The 17,437-nt window shown below is 43.0% G+C and overlaps 1 protein-coding gene across 3 annotated transcripts in view; it reads left to right on the plus strand.

The window, feature by feature from the left end:
• CDK17 (cyclin dependent kinase 17) overlaps nt 1-17,437 on the plus strand; it is a 170,958-nt gene that overhangs the window by 141,322 nt on the left and 12,199 nt on the right. For all 3 annotated transcript variants that reach the window (XM_056574486.1, XM_056574484.1, XM_056574485.1), the window contains 6 exons: nt 1,980-2,074; nt 4,044-4,106; nt 6,519-6,642; nt 11,146-11,266; nt 13,461-13,558; nt 15,420-15,525. In XM_056574486.1, coding sequence (XP_056430461.1) covers nt 1,980-2,074; nt 4,044-4,106; nt 6,519-6,642; nt 11,146-11,266; nt 13,461-13,558; nt 15,420-15,525 — 607 coding nt within the window. The remainder of the gene's footprint in view (nt 1-1,979; nt 2,075-4,043; nt 4,107-6,518; nt 6,643-11,145; nt 11,267-13,460; nt 13,559-15,419; nt 15,526-17,437) is intronic.

Genomic DNA, 17,437 nt, shown 5'->3' on the forward strand with positions numbered 1-17,437 from the left:
ACTTTACCAGCGTTCGTTAGCTGAGCTGTGATTGGTTGCTGTGGGGAAATCACTCCACTTTTTCGCTCACACAGTTTGATAAATCTCCCCCTATGTCTTTCTCTAAATATGTGTGTTGATATTGCTCAGTAAAATTCACACTGTTTTCTTTCTCTTCCCATCTGCGGTCTTTCCTCTATCACCCCGACTTCCCCTCTGGTCTGTCTTCTGCTATGGTGAGGGAATCGGGATCTTGGGGCCTTTTCTGCTGGGCTGATGTAGTGGACCCCATATCTCGTTCCCTCCTGCCTTTTGACCAATTGATGGCTCATTGGGAACTCCCCTCGCCTGAGCGCTTCCACGATTTACAATTGCAGCATTTTATGTCTTCCATGACTGGCTCCGCAGTGGTCTCTCTACCCACCGGCTTCGAAAGGGGCCTTCTCTCCGATATTTATTCCTTACTTCTTCAGCCCCCTCCATCGCTCTGTTACATGGGCCGCTGGGAGGATGTTCTAAATACCACTAGTACCCTGCCTCAGTGGTTTATTATTTGGGAGAGGGCTTCTAAGGCCTCCATTTGCACTGCCTACAAGGAAAACCAGTATAAAAAGATTATGGGCTGGTATCACACTCCGGAACTATTGAATAGACTAAACCCTGACATCCCTCCACAATGCTGGCGTTGTGGGGTGGGGCTGGGTACAGTGTTTCATATTTTCTGGTCCTGTCCTCTCCTAGTAGATTACTGGAAAAAAGTGCAGCGCCTAATTTCTGACGCTCTGGGTGTTTCGGTCCCTCTGGACCCCCTTGTCTACCTTCTTCAACTTTCTCATCCCACTCTATCTAATAAGCAATTTAAGCTTTTCATGCATACTGCCTTGGCAGCAAAAACTCTTAACCCGTATACGTGAGATCCGCTCCTTGGAATTCCTCACGGCCTCTTTAAATAGTTCTATCCCCTCATTTCTCTCTGTTTGGGAACCTTGGAACCGCTTTTCATGCATCTTTAAATAACAGCGTTCACCATGGGAGGTTAATAACATTATCGATTTATTGCAAACAGTCATTAGTCATTGCGAACATGACAATACCAATATTTTGTATAGGTTTTGGGGTATTTTTTGTGATAAAATAGGGCTATATTGGGAATTGGAATTGGCATTTCTTTTACACTTTATTTAAGGAAAAACCTTTTTATGTTTATACTTTTCACGTTTTAGCTGTTATACTATGCCACAGTACATCTGTACTACAGCATTGTAGTACTGTCAGTATTACACTTGACATTCAGCCTGTACAATCCAGCCTATGGCTGGACCTCACAGGATGCCGTATTAGGCAGACATGGATCCATCAGCTGGCCTCCTGATACCATGGCAACCAAAAGGGAGCCCCCTCCCCCTGTCAATCGCTGTGCAGAAGATCGCTAGGAAGTGTGCATACGTCCAATTGCGTTAATATGAAAAAAAATTTCAGTTTAGTTTGGTTGTGGTTGGGCTCCATATTGTTTTACATATCTACAGGAAAATCAGCAAATGTTAGAAATCTCAAATCTATCTATTTTCAGATTTTTAAGGGTGTTTTTCTAATACTGGTAAGTTCCATTGTGCAACACAATCTGTAGCAGAACTGACTGGTATACAGAGATGTGGTATCACATGTAAAACCCTTTGTAATTCAAAACCACACTGAAGAACACTGCTGTCTAAAGAACAAAAAAGACAGCCTGTTCTTACAAAAGAAACACGACTGTCCGTATAGTGTCAGCAGGATCTTGTAAATTGCACTTATGCTGGAAGTGATACTTGTCATTTTACTTTCACTAGCAAGTGTGTGGCTGCTTCACGTTCTATAAACAAGAGAAATATGGTCAAAATTATTAGTAGTAAATGGAAGCCGAAATATTAGATTTTTTTTCGTATATTGGTAATTATATAAATATAATTTTAAATACATGATGACATGGCAATAGAAGGTTTTCTTCTTTTCTTTTCTAGTCTCCTTATTGAAGGACCTGAAGCATGCAAATATTGTCACCTTACATGACATTGTTCATACGGACAAATCTTTAACGCTGGTCTTTGAATACCTGGTATGTATAAAATGTTTTACCTGCTACCTTCATGTCAATTAAGAAGGTTATTAATGCAGATCTTGTTTAAAAATTGAGTTACTATTTACAAACCAGGTAGGCTAGCATGGTATACTTTTGGATCTTCCGTCTGTTCATGGAGACCTCTAAACTGTGTAATGGAAACCCAACACTGCCCATCACTCTGAGCACACCAGCTCAAAGTAATGGTGGTGGTAGCATCCAACTGTGGGGATGAATCTCTTTAGCAGGTACAGTAAAACTGGTCAGAATTGATGGAAAGTTGGATATAGCCAAACAGAGCAAACCTTGAGGAAAATCTCATGTAGTCAATAGCAGCCAACCAGATTGCTTCTGATTGGTTGCCATGGGAAACTCCGCCACTCTTCCTCTATACAAGCTTTCATAAATCTCCCTCAATGACCCTAAACATCCAGCACTACAATGGAATGGTTAAGTTTAAAACATATATTAATGTCGTAAAATGACTCAGTCAAAGCCCAGACCTGAATTTTTTGAGAATCTATGACAAGACTTTTCAGACAGTCTCCATCCAATCTGACTGAGCTTCAGCTTTTTTGCCAAGAAGAATAGACAAACCTTTCCCTCTCTAGATGTGCAAAGCTGGTAAAGACCTACCCCAAAACACTTGTAGCTGTAATGACAACCAGAGGGGGTTCTGTCAAGCATTGACTGGTATGAGTGGTAAATAATGCATCCAACAGGTGGCTTTTTTTTTTTGTTCTGATTATTGTTTTTGCCACAATAAAAGGTATTTTGCACTTTTAAGTTTGCTATACAAGTTGTGTTGATCAAATAGTAAGTCTGTCTATTTGAATTCCAGTTTTTAACTGTTTCTAATAGGGATCGACCAATTATCGGTATGGCCGATATTATCGGCCGATAATCACGATTTTGGGCATTATGGGTATCGGCAATTACCTTGCCGATAAGCCGATAATGCCCCCCGCACCGCCCCCACCGCACCGCGACCGAGCCCCCCCCCCCCCCCCGACCCACCACACCGCGACCACCCCCCCGGCCCACCGCACCGCGTCGCACCCCCCACCGTAGTGCTGGGCGGTATACCGGTATGAACCGGATACCGTTTTCTTTTTCTCCCACGGTATGGATTTTTGCCCATACCACTATACCGGTCGGGCCCCTCCCCCACCATCCGGACGGTCCCTGCAGCAACTGGGAAGGTGAGTCAGGGTTCTGGGATGGACAGGGGTCTGTATAATATACTATACCTACAGTAGGCCCTCCAGCTGTTGAGGCACTCCAGCTGTTGCAAACAGCTGGAGTCACCCCTAGGCGCGGCGGGGGGAGCAGTGGCGGTGATGGGTCTCAGGACCCCTGGACAGGCAGGGGGAGAGAAGCGGGTGGCGGCAGCGGCCTATGGCACCGCAAAAGCCACTGCAGTGCATTGATTTAAAGCGCCCGCTTTAAATCAATGATCTGCAGCGGTGTCGGGGATAAATAGCCGATAACTTATACCGAAAAAAAACGATATCGGTCGATCCCTAATTTCTAAATAGGCAAATGGTCCTGGGGGGGTGAATACTTATTCAAGGCGCTGTACATCAAAGCAACCAAAGAAATCACATGAAATGGTAAAGAAAAAAGCTCCCTATTATGGTACCTGCAGGCTACTAAATTTAAAATCTATTTACTCAGTGCAGAAGGTGATGGCATATATCTAGGATTCCCAACATAACTGTATGCAGACTGGTAAACCTTTCTTTCTGCAGCGGGATATTTTAAATATTTAAACTTTTTTTTAAAAGCTTTTGCTCTATTTTTTGGCTCTTGAGTGCTGTTTTAGTCCTCAGTCCTTTTTACCGGTGTTTTTCAAACCAAGTGATGGCAACTGAGTTTAATGATGGCAACTGAGTTTATTATGCAGTTTAAATTACACCAGACATGTGTTTGCAGTGATTGATGTTTTATATGTTTTTCTTCCTAGGACAAAGACTTGAAGCAATATATGGATGACTGCGGGAACATTATGAGCATACACAATGTAAAGGTACATACCTGAGTTATTTTACTAAAAGCAACTGGTACTTGCCTGGTACTTGGCCCACCAGTACAAGGATGCACATGTACATCCTGAGTCCTAAATTGCTTATTTTTTTTTATCACATCCCAGAAATTTTTTTATAAAAAGCAATCAAATAGTCACATTTGTTAAAATGATAGGGGTCAAAATAGGGCAATTTTAAACACTCACATTGCATAAAAGTGACTTTTTTACTTATTTATTATTATTATTTTTTTAAAGCAGTACAATAATAAAGCATGTAAACATGGTATAATTTTAATTATACAGACTTGACCCACAGAATAAAGAAAATATGTCAGCTTTACCTTAACGACCCCCCTACGGAAAGAGAAAAATTCAGTTCTCTTTTTCATTTCTTTTTTTTACAAAGTACAATTGGTTACGCAGAAAACAAGCCCTCATATGGGTTATAGCTTTAAAATGCAAAAATGAAAATTGGCTGTGTCTTCCAGGCCAAAATGGGCGGTGTCGTTGAGGAGTTAAAATATTTTTTTTTCCACTTTATGAAGCCATTGCTCCTTCTTGGATTATAGGTATGAGACATTACTTCTGGTTATTAAGGGAGTTTTCTTGGGATTTTTTTTGATAGTCTATCCTTTGGATAGGCCATCGTTATCTGATTGGTGGGCTGTCAATGCACAGAACCCCGGCGATCAGCTGTTTCCCAGAGCTACTGCACCTGCAGGACGCCAAGACTCTGACATGCTGGGAGTTGTAGTTTTGCAACTTCTGGAGGCCCATTGGTTGAGAAATACTGACTTAAAGGTTTGCCAGGGAAAAAATATTATACCTAAAAGAACTCAGCCTCGTTTCCCGCGGTCTGCACCTCCTGCTCTTCTCTCTACACATAGGAAATGCCAGTCAACCAATCACTGTAGGCATTTCCTGTGTGTTGGGGGAAGAGCAGGAAGCACTTGGCTGCAGGGAACGGCATTGGTGGTGGATTCTCCCACCCTGAGCCCTTTTGAGTTTAAAGGGTACCTCTCATCAAAAAAACTTTTGATATATTATAGATTAATGTATGCAGAATAACTTTACAATTGCATGTTATAAAAAAATATGCTTCTTTCTATTTAATTTTCCACTTTGAAGAAATGACCACTAGGGGTCTCCCTACCAGTCCTGGCAGCAAGCATTTCAGACTCATGCTGGAGTCCTAAACACTACGAGCTGCCAGTCTGCTTTGTTCACAAAGGAGAACACTCAGAGCTGCCAGCCTGTTTTGTTCACAGCCTGTTTGGCTGTGAACAAAGCAGGCTGGCAGCTCTGAGTGTTTAGGACTCCAGCATGAGTCAGAAATGCTTGCTGACAGGACTGATCGGGAAAAATACAATAGAAAGAAGCATATTTTTCATTAACATGCTATTGGAAAGTTATTCAACATTCATTAATCTAAAATATATCAAAAGTTTATTTGATGAGAGGTACCCTTTAAAATTAAATCTCTGGAATACCCAATTTAAGCTCTTTGTGTAATTGAGTACAGTGGTCCCTCAAGTTACAATATTAATTGGTTCCAGGATGACCATTGTATGTTGAAACCATTGTATGTTGAGACCATAACTCTATGGGAACCTGGTAATTGGTTCTAAAGGTAACAAAATGTCATCCAAAAAATAGGAAAAAGTGAGGATTAAAGGAAAATAAGTAGATAACTAATATAGATAAAGCAAATCCTTTACATATAAAAGTAAGAAAGATCTGCTGGGAGCTGTAAATTACTGTATGTCAGCATTACCCAAGCAGGGAGCCTCCAGCTGTTGCAAAACTACAACTCCCAGCATGCCCGGACAGCCTTCGGCTGTCCGGGCATGCTGGGAGTTGTAGTTTTGAAACAGCTGGGGGCACCCTGCTTGGGAAACACTGGTCTATGTAGAGGACAGGAGCTTCTTCGGGGTCCTGTACAGTACACACAATGTCCTAAAAAAGTAACATGGAGTCTCCCTCACCTGGTGTCCAAAGGAGCAGGTAACACTGGTACAGGTAAAGAGTACAGAACAATATCTCCCTGTACTGTAGGGGGCGCTACCAGACACCAATCAGTGCATGCACTTCAGTAATACAGGGGTTTTACCAATGAATGCCCATTTTGATTGGTCAGTTCTTCCAGTGATTGACCCGTTTCACAGATCTGCACTGTCTGTACATTGTATGTTGAGTCTGGTTTCAACTTACGATGGTCAAGAAAAGACAATTGTATGTTGAAACTATTGTTGAGGCCATTGTAAGTTGAGGGATCACTGTATGTTGTTCTTTTCTAATGTGCCATAATTGTAATGTGACTACATAACAAGTATGTTGTGACATACCAGCTGTTATGCTTCATCTTTACAAGGCAGGAAATAAATGATCAGATTTTATTTTCTTTCCTTATAGATATTCTTATATCAGATTTTAAGAGGCTTAGCATATTGTCACAAAAGGAAAGTTCTTCATCGGGACTTGAAGCCACAGAATCTCCTCATCAATGAGAAAGGGGAGCTGAAGTTGGCTGACTTTGGTAAGTTGGTGATATTGCTGTTTTTATTACACGCTTTATTTATTTTGTACTCCAACTCAGGAAGTCTTGAGCATTTTACCATCAATACATTATTGGGGGGGGGTTGGGGGGAATCTTGCTTTGAAAGTCTCTTACCTACACATGCTAGGTTGGGACTGTTAGGGTCTATTCACATGGCAGAGTTTCGGCTTGCAGAATTCCGTCTCAGATTAGAGCCCATAGACTTCTATGGGATTCCGCACTCCCATTCACACTTCTGAATTTCCGCAAGCAAAATTCAGAAGTGTGAATGGGAGTGCGGAATCCCAAAGAAGTCTATGGGCTTTAATTTGAGGTGGAATTCCCGCAAGTGGAAATTCTGTCATGTGAATAGACAGACCCTTAGGGTGCATTCACATCATGTTTTGGCAGGAGATATTCAAACCAGCAACTGCTGTACCCAATTCATGTAAATGAGCCAGACGGAGTCAGCTAGTGACTCCGGTCGGGTCATTTCCCAACAATATCTGGTTTTTGGACATACTGAAAACCATGGTCTGCAGTTTTCAGTTCGGGCCAACAACCAGATACAGGTGACTGAGTGACTGTTAGAAGAAATGAATGACGTTGCACTCACCCGAATATTTCTTCAGCATCTCAGAGACTTTAATTCCTTAAACATAGCAGTGAGACAGATGAAAAAAGTTCCATAGCGGGGAGTGAGAGCCGGCAAGCGCTCTGACGCGGGGCACACCAATGAGAGGCAATTAGTTTCACGTCACCTTCGGATGCTTCTTCAGGCCAATGTGCACGCCCCCTCCCATACACTGGGGGTGGGGCGTGCCGGCACATGGGGGCTGAGTTGTGACGTCACAATACTCCGGCCCCATGGTGGTCGCGCTGCACACTCTGAGCCTCCAGCGCTGCGGAGCGCTCGCAAACGTGGGTGCTGAATGACAGATTGTGGGGGTCCCCAGTGGCACGGAACTCCGCAATCAGACATCTTATCCCCTATCCTTTGGATATGGTATAAGATGTATTAGGGCCGGAGTACCTTTTTAAGATTTTTCCTTCCTCTTTAGTGAGTAGATAGCATTGCCCAGCCTTTACTAGCCTCTGGATTCAATTTGGAGATTTGTTTTTCTTTGTGCCTTTCTTTTGCTGTAAGTCCAGTCATTATCTGAACATCTGTGAACAGAAGATGCTTAAGATGCTCATTTTAATGTATTCTTTGATCTCGCGTACAATTCAGTAAGCTTCATTTTAGCATACACCAATACTGGGGGGGATGGTTACTGTCTAAACAATGAGTATGAAATGGACTGTGATAACACCATATTATTGCAGTTCATTGACTCTAACATGGATAATTTGATATTGTGGACAAAAAGCTTTGGTTACATAACACTAATGACAGTTGTTGAAAATGATTTGCTGGAATAAAGCATGTGTGTCCTACGCTGTCCTTTTGCTCCAAGACAAGTGAATGACATTAGAAAAGGGCAGTTAATATAAATTGATGTATGTAATCAGATACAGGCCATCTGTTGGCATTAGAAATATGACATTTAAAGGGGTATTCCACTTTTTTTATTTATAAAATAACTGTGCTGTCTTAAAAGTTTTTTGTGTAGTATTTAAAATGAAATATTATTAATTTAGTATTTTTTTTATTTTTGTTTATAAACTCCTTCACATGTAAATTAAATTTTACCTTATTACTAATACTAAGTTCACACTGCCATTGTGCTCCATCCTGTTCTGGGTCCATTCCACTTTATTTTTTTTAAATTTATTTATTTATTTTTTGCACTTTATGGACTCAAAACAGGTTGGAGCAACTGACACCACTGGGTACTGACGGATCCTATCCAGGAAAGAAAAAAAAAAAGGATATGGATTTACCAGGGCAAAACAGCAGAGTGAACATGCCCGAAGGCAAATGACCTAGAACACATGTGGTAGATACTTGTAAGAATTAAAAATAAAAAGCACTGCAGAAGGCTGGACAAATACTTATTAGGAAATGTTAACTTGGAGTGCATACAGCAAATTTGAGTAGCAGCAAAGTAAATAAATATGAATAAATCTCATCCACACACTGCACAAAAATCTGCACAGAAACTGACTTGCTGTGGGGATTTTAAATACACATCATGGGAGTTTTCCCTAGAAATCTCAATGAAGTCAAAATCCAGTGTTGTGGATTTCTGCATACCATATATACTCGAGTATAAGCCAACCCGAATATAGCCAAGGCCCCTAATTTCACCCCAAAAACCCAGGAAAAGTTATTGACTCTACTACAAGCCTAGGGTGGGAAATATATCATCTCTTCCCCCCCCCACCCCCCCCCGTCATCATCCAGACCCCCGTCATCACCCTGTCATTTTCACCCCGTCATCATCACCGCCTGTCATCCAGACCCCTGTCATCATTCCCCCCCCCCCCCCCCCTTCATCATCCCCGCCTGTCAATCCCTTCATCAGTGGTCTTCAACCTGCGGACCTCCAGATGTTGCAAAACTACAACTCCCAGCATGCCCGGACAACCATCGGCTGTCCGAGCATGCTGTTAGTTGTAGTTTTGAAACATCTGGAGGTCTGCAGGTTGAAGACCACTGCGGCCTTCGTCATCATCCAGACCCCCCCCCTTTAGTTTTCTATTCGCCTCCCCTCGGTGGGAAGGAAGGGTGAGCTGGTCCGGGCCATCTATGCTGCAGGGACCGTCCAGTAGGGAGGGTTAGTTGTTCCAGGCTGTCCATTTTCACCAGGAGGCCCTCTTCTCCGATCCGGGCCGGCCCCAGACTGGTGACGTTGCCTTGACGACGACACACAGGGACGTTCATGCGTAGGTACATCTGCTGCGCATGGACATCCCTGTGCGTCGTCGTCAAGGCAACGTCACTATGCCGGGGCCGGCCGTAGCGGAGAAGCTGGCCTCACGGTGAAAATGGACAGCCCGGAACAACTAACCCTCCCCACCGGACGGTCCCTGCAGCACAGATGACCCGGACCAGCTCACCCTTCCTTCCCACCGAGGGGAGGGGAGTAGAAAACTAAAGGAGGGTCTGGATGATGACGAAGGCCCCAGTGGTCTTCAACCTGCGGACCTCCACATGTTTCAAAACTACAACTCCCAGCATGCCCGGACTGCCGATGGCTGTCCGGGCATGCTGTCAGTTGTAGTTTTGCAACATCTGGAGGTCCGCAGGTTGAAGACCACTGAAGAAGGGATTGACAGGTGGAGAGTTCACTCGAGTATAAGCCGAGGGGGGCGTTTTCAGCATGAAAAATCGTGCTGAAAAAGTCAGCTTATACTCGAGTATATACGGTATGTGGATTTTAAATGTATTGAGGCTCTTTTTTTTTTTATATTTCACGTTTAATTCATAGCAGACAGTCCACACCAAAGTTGGCATCATTTAGTGCAGATTTGCCTATGGCAATGTTGTGAAAAACCACAGCATTTCCATTTCATGGAAACATACCCTCAACCTTTTTTGTTGCAAACTTGAGGGATACGGACTGCTTAACATGGAATATCTGTGTTTCTAAAACCAAACAAAAAGAGAGATGTAGAAGCTAACAAAGCAGTGGGAATACCTTGACCAAAATAGGTCACATCAGCCTATAATGGTACCGCATGTGTTTTCTCACTCCAATAAAAATGGATGGGGGCTGTGTGAAGCTTAGTGCTGTTATATGTCCATTTCCCTTTTTCCCACATTGCAAGTTAAGGTCTTGCTTACACTATCCTCCTCTGGTTCTCTTGATTTGAGTGGATCACCTAGATATTTTTAACTGTTTAGATACTGTAAACCAGATACTGTAACCTGTTTATTTTCTAATTTAATTTTAGTACATCATTTTAAAGACAGCCATTTTAACTGAGCCGTTTTTAACAGCATTTAGAGAGATGGTTTATAGCCCCACGGGCATAGACATAATAGAACAAAACCAAGCTCATTCACTTGAATAGGAGCGTTTTCTAGGTATGCTCTGTGACCTATGCAGAGGTCATTCTACATGAAGGGGTAGGCAGAGCTCTAAGCTTCAGCTATTGTGAAAGTCTTGTCTTATCTATAGACTGATTATAGATAATATTAGAGAGGATAAGGAAACTTATGGAAAGTTATCTGTACAGAACAGGCAGTGTCAATTTAGGGCCCTACTACACAGCCCGATGGTATTTTTTTTTTTTTTTTTTTAGCAAGCCTGTTACGAGTCTCGAGTGGGGAGGGCCACACAAATGATCTCTGGATTGTTAGTGCAACCTTTAAGTTAGAAAGTAAAATCCGCGAACAAGCAAGCATTGGCCTTTAGTTATAGGCTTAGTAATCAAAATGAACTCTGGAAGATGTCCTGATTTTTTTTATTTTTTTTTTATTATAATATAGGTAGTAAAATAATTAAAAAATATTACCAACATTCTTTTAAAATATGTTTAATATAAAAATCTGCATTAAACAATAGGTGGAAATGAAATATTTTGCTATTAACTCTGTTTTACCTTTTAAAAAAGGTTTGGCAAGAGCAAAGTCAGTTCCAACAAAAACGTATTCAAATGAGGTGGTTACGTTATGGTACAGGCCTCCTGATGTCCTCCTTGGGTCTTCTGAATACTCAACACAAATTGACATGTGGTTAGTATGTTAATGCATGTATGTTTATCACCTTGATTCAGATGCTATTAAACATGCACTCCAAAAAAGGGTTAAAGGCTATGTCCAACTTTGCAAAAAGGGTAAACTAAAATTAAGTAAAATTTAAGTAAAAATTTCCAGTTAATTTGTTACTATGCAGACCTCTGTAGTAACAGCCTAAAAATCAACAATAGTCATATTCTTTCCACCTGTCCCTTACTTTTGCTTTCTGTTCTCATGATCTACATAGGAGCTATGAACACAACGTTATAGAAATGTTCTTTCTTTTATTTTGAATGCATCAGTGGCATAAAAACAGTTGTCATGAAGGTGGACATAGCCTTTAAATTAAAGGGGTATTCCGGGCAAAAACATTTTATCCCCTATCCAAAGGCTAGGGGATAAGATGTCTGATCACAGGGGGCCCGCTGCTGGGACCACCCCCAGCGCCCCCCCCCCCCCCCCTGCGATCTCCCTGCACCCACTGCAGGGTGAATGCGGGTTCGCCTGGGAGATCGTGGTGGGTCTCAGCAGCAAGCCCGGAATACCCCTTTAACAAAAAAAAATGTTCCCCTGCCCACTCTGACATGAGGCATGGAAAGAAACAACTACTCGCTGACTAGTACAGTTGCTAGGGCATCTGTGCAACCCATAGCAAGTATAGTAAAATCTCCCTTAGTGGACACCTCCCAATAGCGGACAGCTTTTTTTAATTCCCAGACAAGTCCCATAAGAATGTATTTGCACCCTCCAAATAGGGGACACTCCCAGTAGGAGACAAAAAAATTCCCAATCGGGGACAAAACACACCCATTCGGGGACAAAACACTCCCAGTAGGGGACAACCAGGGTTATGTGCCGGCCCTACCTTGTACACAGGGCCGTCATTAGGGGGATACAGTCAATATCCCAGTAAGAAGCCCAGGCTCTTAGGGGGCCCAGCCCCCACTGCAGCCTCCTACAGCCCCCTGCAGCAGCCCCAGCACAGAAGCAGAAGACCACTGTTTAAACACTGGCCTCCTGTTTCTATGCGTCCGCAAGCCACATCATTTGCGCCCCCCCCCTCCTAACAGGCCACTTTATTCCTCCTGTTCCAAATCACCCAACCCCCCCCCTCACCTTATTACCCCCTGTGCCACATCGTTCCCCTTGATCCCCACCTGTGCCATTTCATTCTCTCTTCCTCTATGCAAATTCATCATTCCCTCTTTAAAACCCCTTGTTCACCCCCCCTGTGCCATTTATTTCCCCCCCTTTATCCCACCTGTGCCACCCCCCTCCCTTTGCCATTTCATTTTCTCTTAACCCCCTGTGCCACTTTATTCCCCCTGTGCCAAATCATCTCCCCTTACCTCTTGTGCCACATCACTTTTCCCCTTCCCTCCCACCCCTGTTGTAGTTTTTACCTGGTCGGGCTCAGATGCATGGAATCTCAGCAGGTTTGACGTTCTCCTGATGTCTTCTGCGCTGCACTTAATGAGAGCAGCGGCGGCAGCCGCTGGCACGGAAAATTGATGTCAGGGGCGTCACTGCTGCTCACAGCTTTTTAGTGAGTGCAGCGCAGAGGGCGTCAGGAGAATGTTAAACCTGCTGAGATTCCCTGCATCTGAGCCCGACCAGGTAAGAAGAAAAACAGGGGAAGAAGGAAGAAGAAAAGGTGGGCAAGGGGATGATTTGGCTCAGGGCACTGGGGGGGGTGATGAAATGGCACGGGGAATAAGGGGAGGGGGGAATGAAATGGCACAGGGGGTGGTAAAGAGGGGGTGATGAATATGCACAGAGGATAATAAAGGGGGATTTGAAAAGGCACGGGGGGATCATGGTTAAATGATGTGGCACAGTGGGTAAGGGGTGGATGTTTTGGCACAAGGGGAATAAAGCAAATGCTTTTTCAAAAGAGGGCAAGGCTTGTTGTGAAGGGGGTGGGGCCTAACCTCACACCTTATTAATCACAATATACATCAGCCAGCTAGCATATACAGTATTGTACCTGAAATCTACACCAGCTTGGAACTTGTGTAGATATCAATGTGCAGTGTGCAGGGCAGCCACAGCAATGTCCGATTCATACCATAGGCTCTAAATGAATCGACTAAGCCGTATGGTTGCTGGAAGTTTATTAAGTTTTTCTAGGTGTATATTTTGGAATTCTGTGGAAATATTTTTATTTTGTGGCTTATGGCTTCTTTCTTAGGGGTGTCGGCTGTATATTTTTTGAAATGGCTTCAGGAAGACCGCTTTTTCCAGGTTCCACAGTAGAAGATGAGCTTCACCTAATTTTCAGACTTCTAGGTAAAGTATTTTTCTATATTCTTCATTAAACGGTGTCACTCTGTTTGTTCCCGGGCAAGATTAGTAATGATCTTCATCTCACAGTAGGCTTTCAAGGATCAATCATCGCTGAAAAGGACATTTTATCTGGGAAGATATTTTCAGTAGTTGCTGAAAGATGGAGAAAGGCCATATGCACTTACAACCAAAATAGACACTGTCTGTTTTCAGCTGCAGAGCTAGAATACATATGTCCCATGTGGATTAGTGGAACTTTTACAATAATCAAATCCATGTTCTTTTGGGTGTAAAATTCAGCTTACAACTACTGTGCATATAATTGGTTCCTAATACACTTATTTTCCTCTGTGTTACCTTGGCACAGTTATGGCAGTAAATCTAGTCGGTAGTGTGATGACATCCACCTCCCATGTCATGAGGCTAGCCTGATCATTTCTTCTATCCCCATACTTGACCATGCAGTTCTGCCTGTTGTCTGTGCACCCTAACCTACCACTATCACTCTGAGACGTTAGTGTAAGAGGAGTGGATTTCCCTTAGGGCAAGAATTGCAAATTCAAAAACCAAAATAGAGCATTGTCAGATATTTGCTATACATACAACTAGAAAAATAACATTCTGGAGATCTTTTGTACTATTAAGAGTGCATCATGATGATTATTTAGTATGCAGACCTTGTAGTAGACCTAAGATCTGTGTTAAATCTGTATGTATTGGATTGTATGCTGGGGATTTTTAAATCCTTAGGGCTCTCAAATCAGCAGCAGTTTGCACTGCCTTTAAAGGGGTGCTCCGGCCCTAAGACCTCTTATCCCCTATCCAAATGTCTGATCCTGCTGCTGGGGGACCCCTGCAATCTCTCAGGCAGCACCCACCTGTCTCAGCTGCACGAAGTGATGATCGCTCCATGTATGAAGCCTGACGACCACAGGGTCAGAGTATCGTGAGGTCACGACTCCGCCCCTTGTGACGTTATGCCCCGCCCCCTCAATGCAAGCCCCAAGATGGGGGATAAGATGTCTTAGGGCCTGAATACTCCTTTAGGGCATGTTCACAGATACGCAGATTTGATGCGCAGGATTTTCTGCTGCAGATTTCAATGTAAACTAAATGATTGATCACAGCTTCTAATCTGCAGTTACAAATCCTGCACCTCACATCTGTACAGGATCCTGTGTTTGTGAACGTACCCTTAAGTAGAATTTTTTACTTCCATTCACATGCATTCTGAAGTTATTGCCTTTCATTTACTAATAGTGGAGTGTAGTTTTCTTTGTAGGGTTTTTTTCCCCCCGACAGGTATTTTTCCTTGGTATTTACACATTTTTCCTATATTGCACTTTTCCAGTATTTTTTGTGGGAGCATAACTCTTTTCAGGGTTTCTAAGTAAATTGGAGAATTAGTAGAGTTTTGATTAAATTCTGACGCACAAGAAACTAAACCCAAATACAACAGGATGCAATCTTAGGTTAGTTTGGGGAAAAATCAGAAGCAAAATAGAATGAGGGCTGATCAGCAGTAACCCAGAATTACCACCAAAGTGAGCTGTCCGCTTCACTGTGTATCACCTAGTATATATGGTACCGATAACTTGTTCTGAGTATAGGTCAGAAATAAATTTTGCCCACAAAAAGATTTTCAGTAAGTTTTATATGCACCAAAACTCTGTAACAAATAAGGGACTTGTGAACATGGCCTTAGGATTGTGGTGTTGTAATTAGTGAGGTGGGTTAGTCACCTAGAACACAGGATGGACCTGATCTTCTCCATGCACGGTATTCATGATGAAAATCTGTTGTGACATCACTTTAATAATTTAAGAAATATGGTTAACCCCATGCTTTCTCTTTTGTCTTTTAGGCACTCCAACTGAAGAAACATGGTCGGGAGTTTCATCTAATGATGAGTTTCGGAACTACAACTTTCCCAAATACAAGCCTCAACCTCTAATCAATCATGCTCCAAGGTATGTAGTCATTTTGTGTAGCAGTAGAATGGAATAATAATAATTTATTTATATAGCACCACCATATTCTGCAGCAATTTACAATAAAGATAGTACATGTACAGACAAAATCAGACATTACACAGTAACAAACTAATAGTTAATTCAGACAATAGGAATGTGGGCAATAGTGGCTTGCAAGAGTTTACAATGAATAAGGAAATAGAGCTTAAAGGGGTACTCCGATGGAAATTCTTTTTTTTTTTTTAAATCAACTGGTCCTAGAAAGTTAAACAGATTTGTAAATTACTTCTATTTGAAAATCTTAATCTTTCCAGTACTTATCAGCTGCTGTATACTCCACAGGAAGTTTTTTTTATTTCCTTTCTGTCTGATCACTGTGCTCTCTGCTGACACCTCTGTCCATGTCAGGAACTGTCCAGACTAGGATAGGTTTTCTATGTGAATATGCTCCTACTCTGGACAGTTCCTGATGTGGACAGAGGTGTCAGCAGAGAGCACTCTGGTCAGACTGGAAAGAACTATACAACTTCCTGTTGAGCATACAGCAGCTGATAAGTACTGGAAGGATTGATATTTTTTTAAATAGAAGTAATTTACAATTCTGTTTAACGATCTGGCATCAGTTGATTTAAAAGTTTTCCAGTGGCGTACTGCTTTAAAGAGTACCTGTCATCAAATCATATTCCTTAAACTGACTCATAGTCCCTAACTACTCCTTACACCCCTCCTTCTCTTAAAAAATGTTTTTTCGAGCTTTAGGAAGCTTTGTATCATATCTTTCCCCTTGTTCACATTGTGTGAGCTCCCGGCAGGAGGAAGTGGGCGTTCCCCAGCAGGCGCGACGTCGCTGAAGCCTGCAAGAGCTGTGCCTCACCATGCCCCGCACGCACTTCCTGAGTTTGGTCTCCTGCCAAGCAGGGAGGAGACTAAACTACCATATTTATCAGCTTATAATACGCACTTTTAAAACTCAAATTTTAAGGTAAAAACCCTACCTACATGTTATACACCGATAAATGTGCTGGTCGCAGCGCCGTCTGCTTGTTAAAGATCAGCAATCTGGCCGCAGCCACTTTAAAACAGTGACCAGCTTCGGCCCGACACTTCTCCTCTGCTTTTTATATTTTTCCTTACCTGGCCGCGCTCCAGCAGGCACAAGTCAGGCGGTGGGTCTTGCGGGCTGTGCAGCCAGTAAAGAATGAAAGGTGACGTCACCTGCCAGCTCCTCTGTGCGGTGTCAGGGACGTCACTCGTCATTCCCTGCAGCCGCTGCTGGTGACTGTTCTAAAGTGGCCGCGGAAAGGCTGAACTTTAACAAGCTGCGGCCACGCTGACCAGCTGCAGGGAATAATGAGTGACGTCCCTGATGCTGCGCGTTAGAGCCGGCAGGTGACGTCACTCTTCATTCTTTACTAACCGCGCAGCCTGTAAAACTTGCCACCTGACCTGAGCCTGCCGGAGCACAGCCAGGTAAGAAAAAAAATAAAATGGGGGGGGGGGGGAATGATGAGGCAGAGGGAATCACAGGGGAAAGGAGGCACAAAGGGAAAAGGCGGCACACAAGATCAGAGGAGAGGAGGAGGGGGTACATAGGGAACAGGGGCTGATAAATGGGGATGAATGACATGGCACGGGGGGCGGTGGCAAACTGAGGAGCTAGGGGAATCAAAATGGGGGGGGGGGGGGGGGTGATGGGGCATTTAGTTCAGAGCTTCCAAGTCAATTATTTTAAATTTATTTTTTTTTACTCAGATTTCCCTGCTAAAATGAGGGTGTGTGTTATACGCCGATAAACACGGTAACGGTTTGACTTGCGCATGGAACAGAACAGATCCTAGTGGCCATTTTTTCAATCAAATTAAAAACATATCAAGGTTGAGAATTGTCTTATAATTACACAAGTAACAAT

The sequence above is a fragment of the Hyla sarda genome, chromosome 4 (assembly GCF_029499605.1).
Source record: "Hyla sarda isolate aHylSar1 chromosome 4, aHylSar1.hap1, whole genome shotgun sequence".
NCBI lineage: Eukaryota > Metazoa > Chordata > Amphibia > Anura > Hylidae > Hyla > Hyla sarda.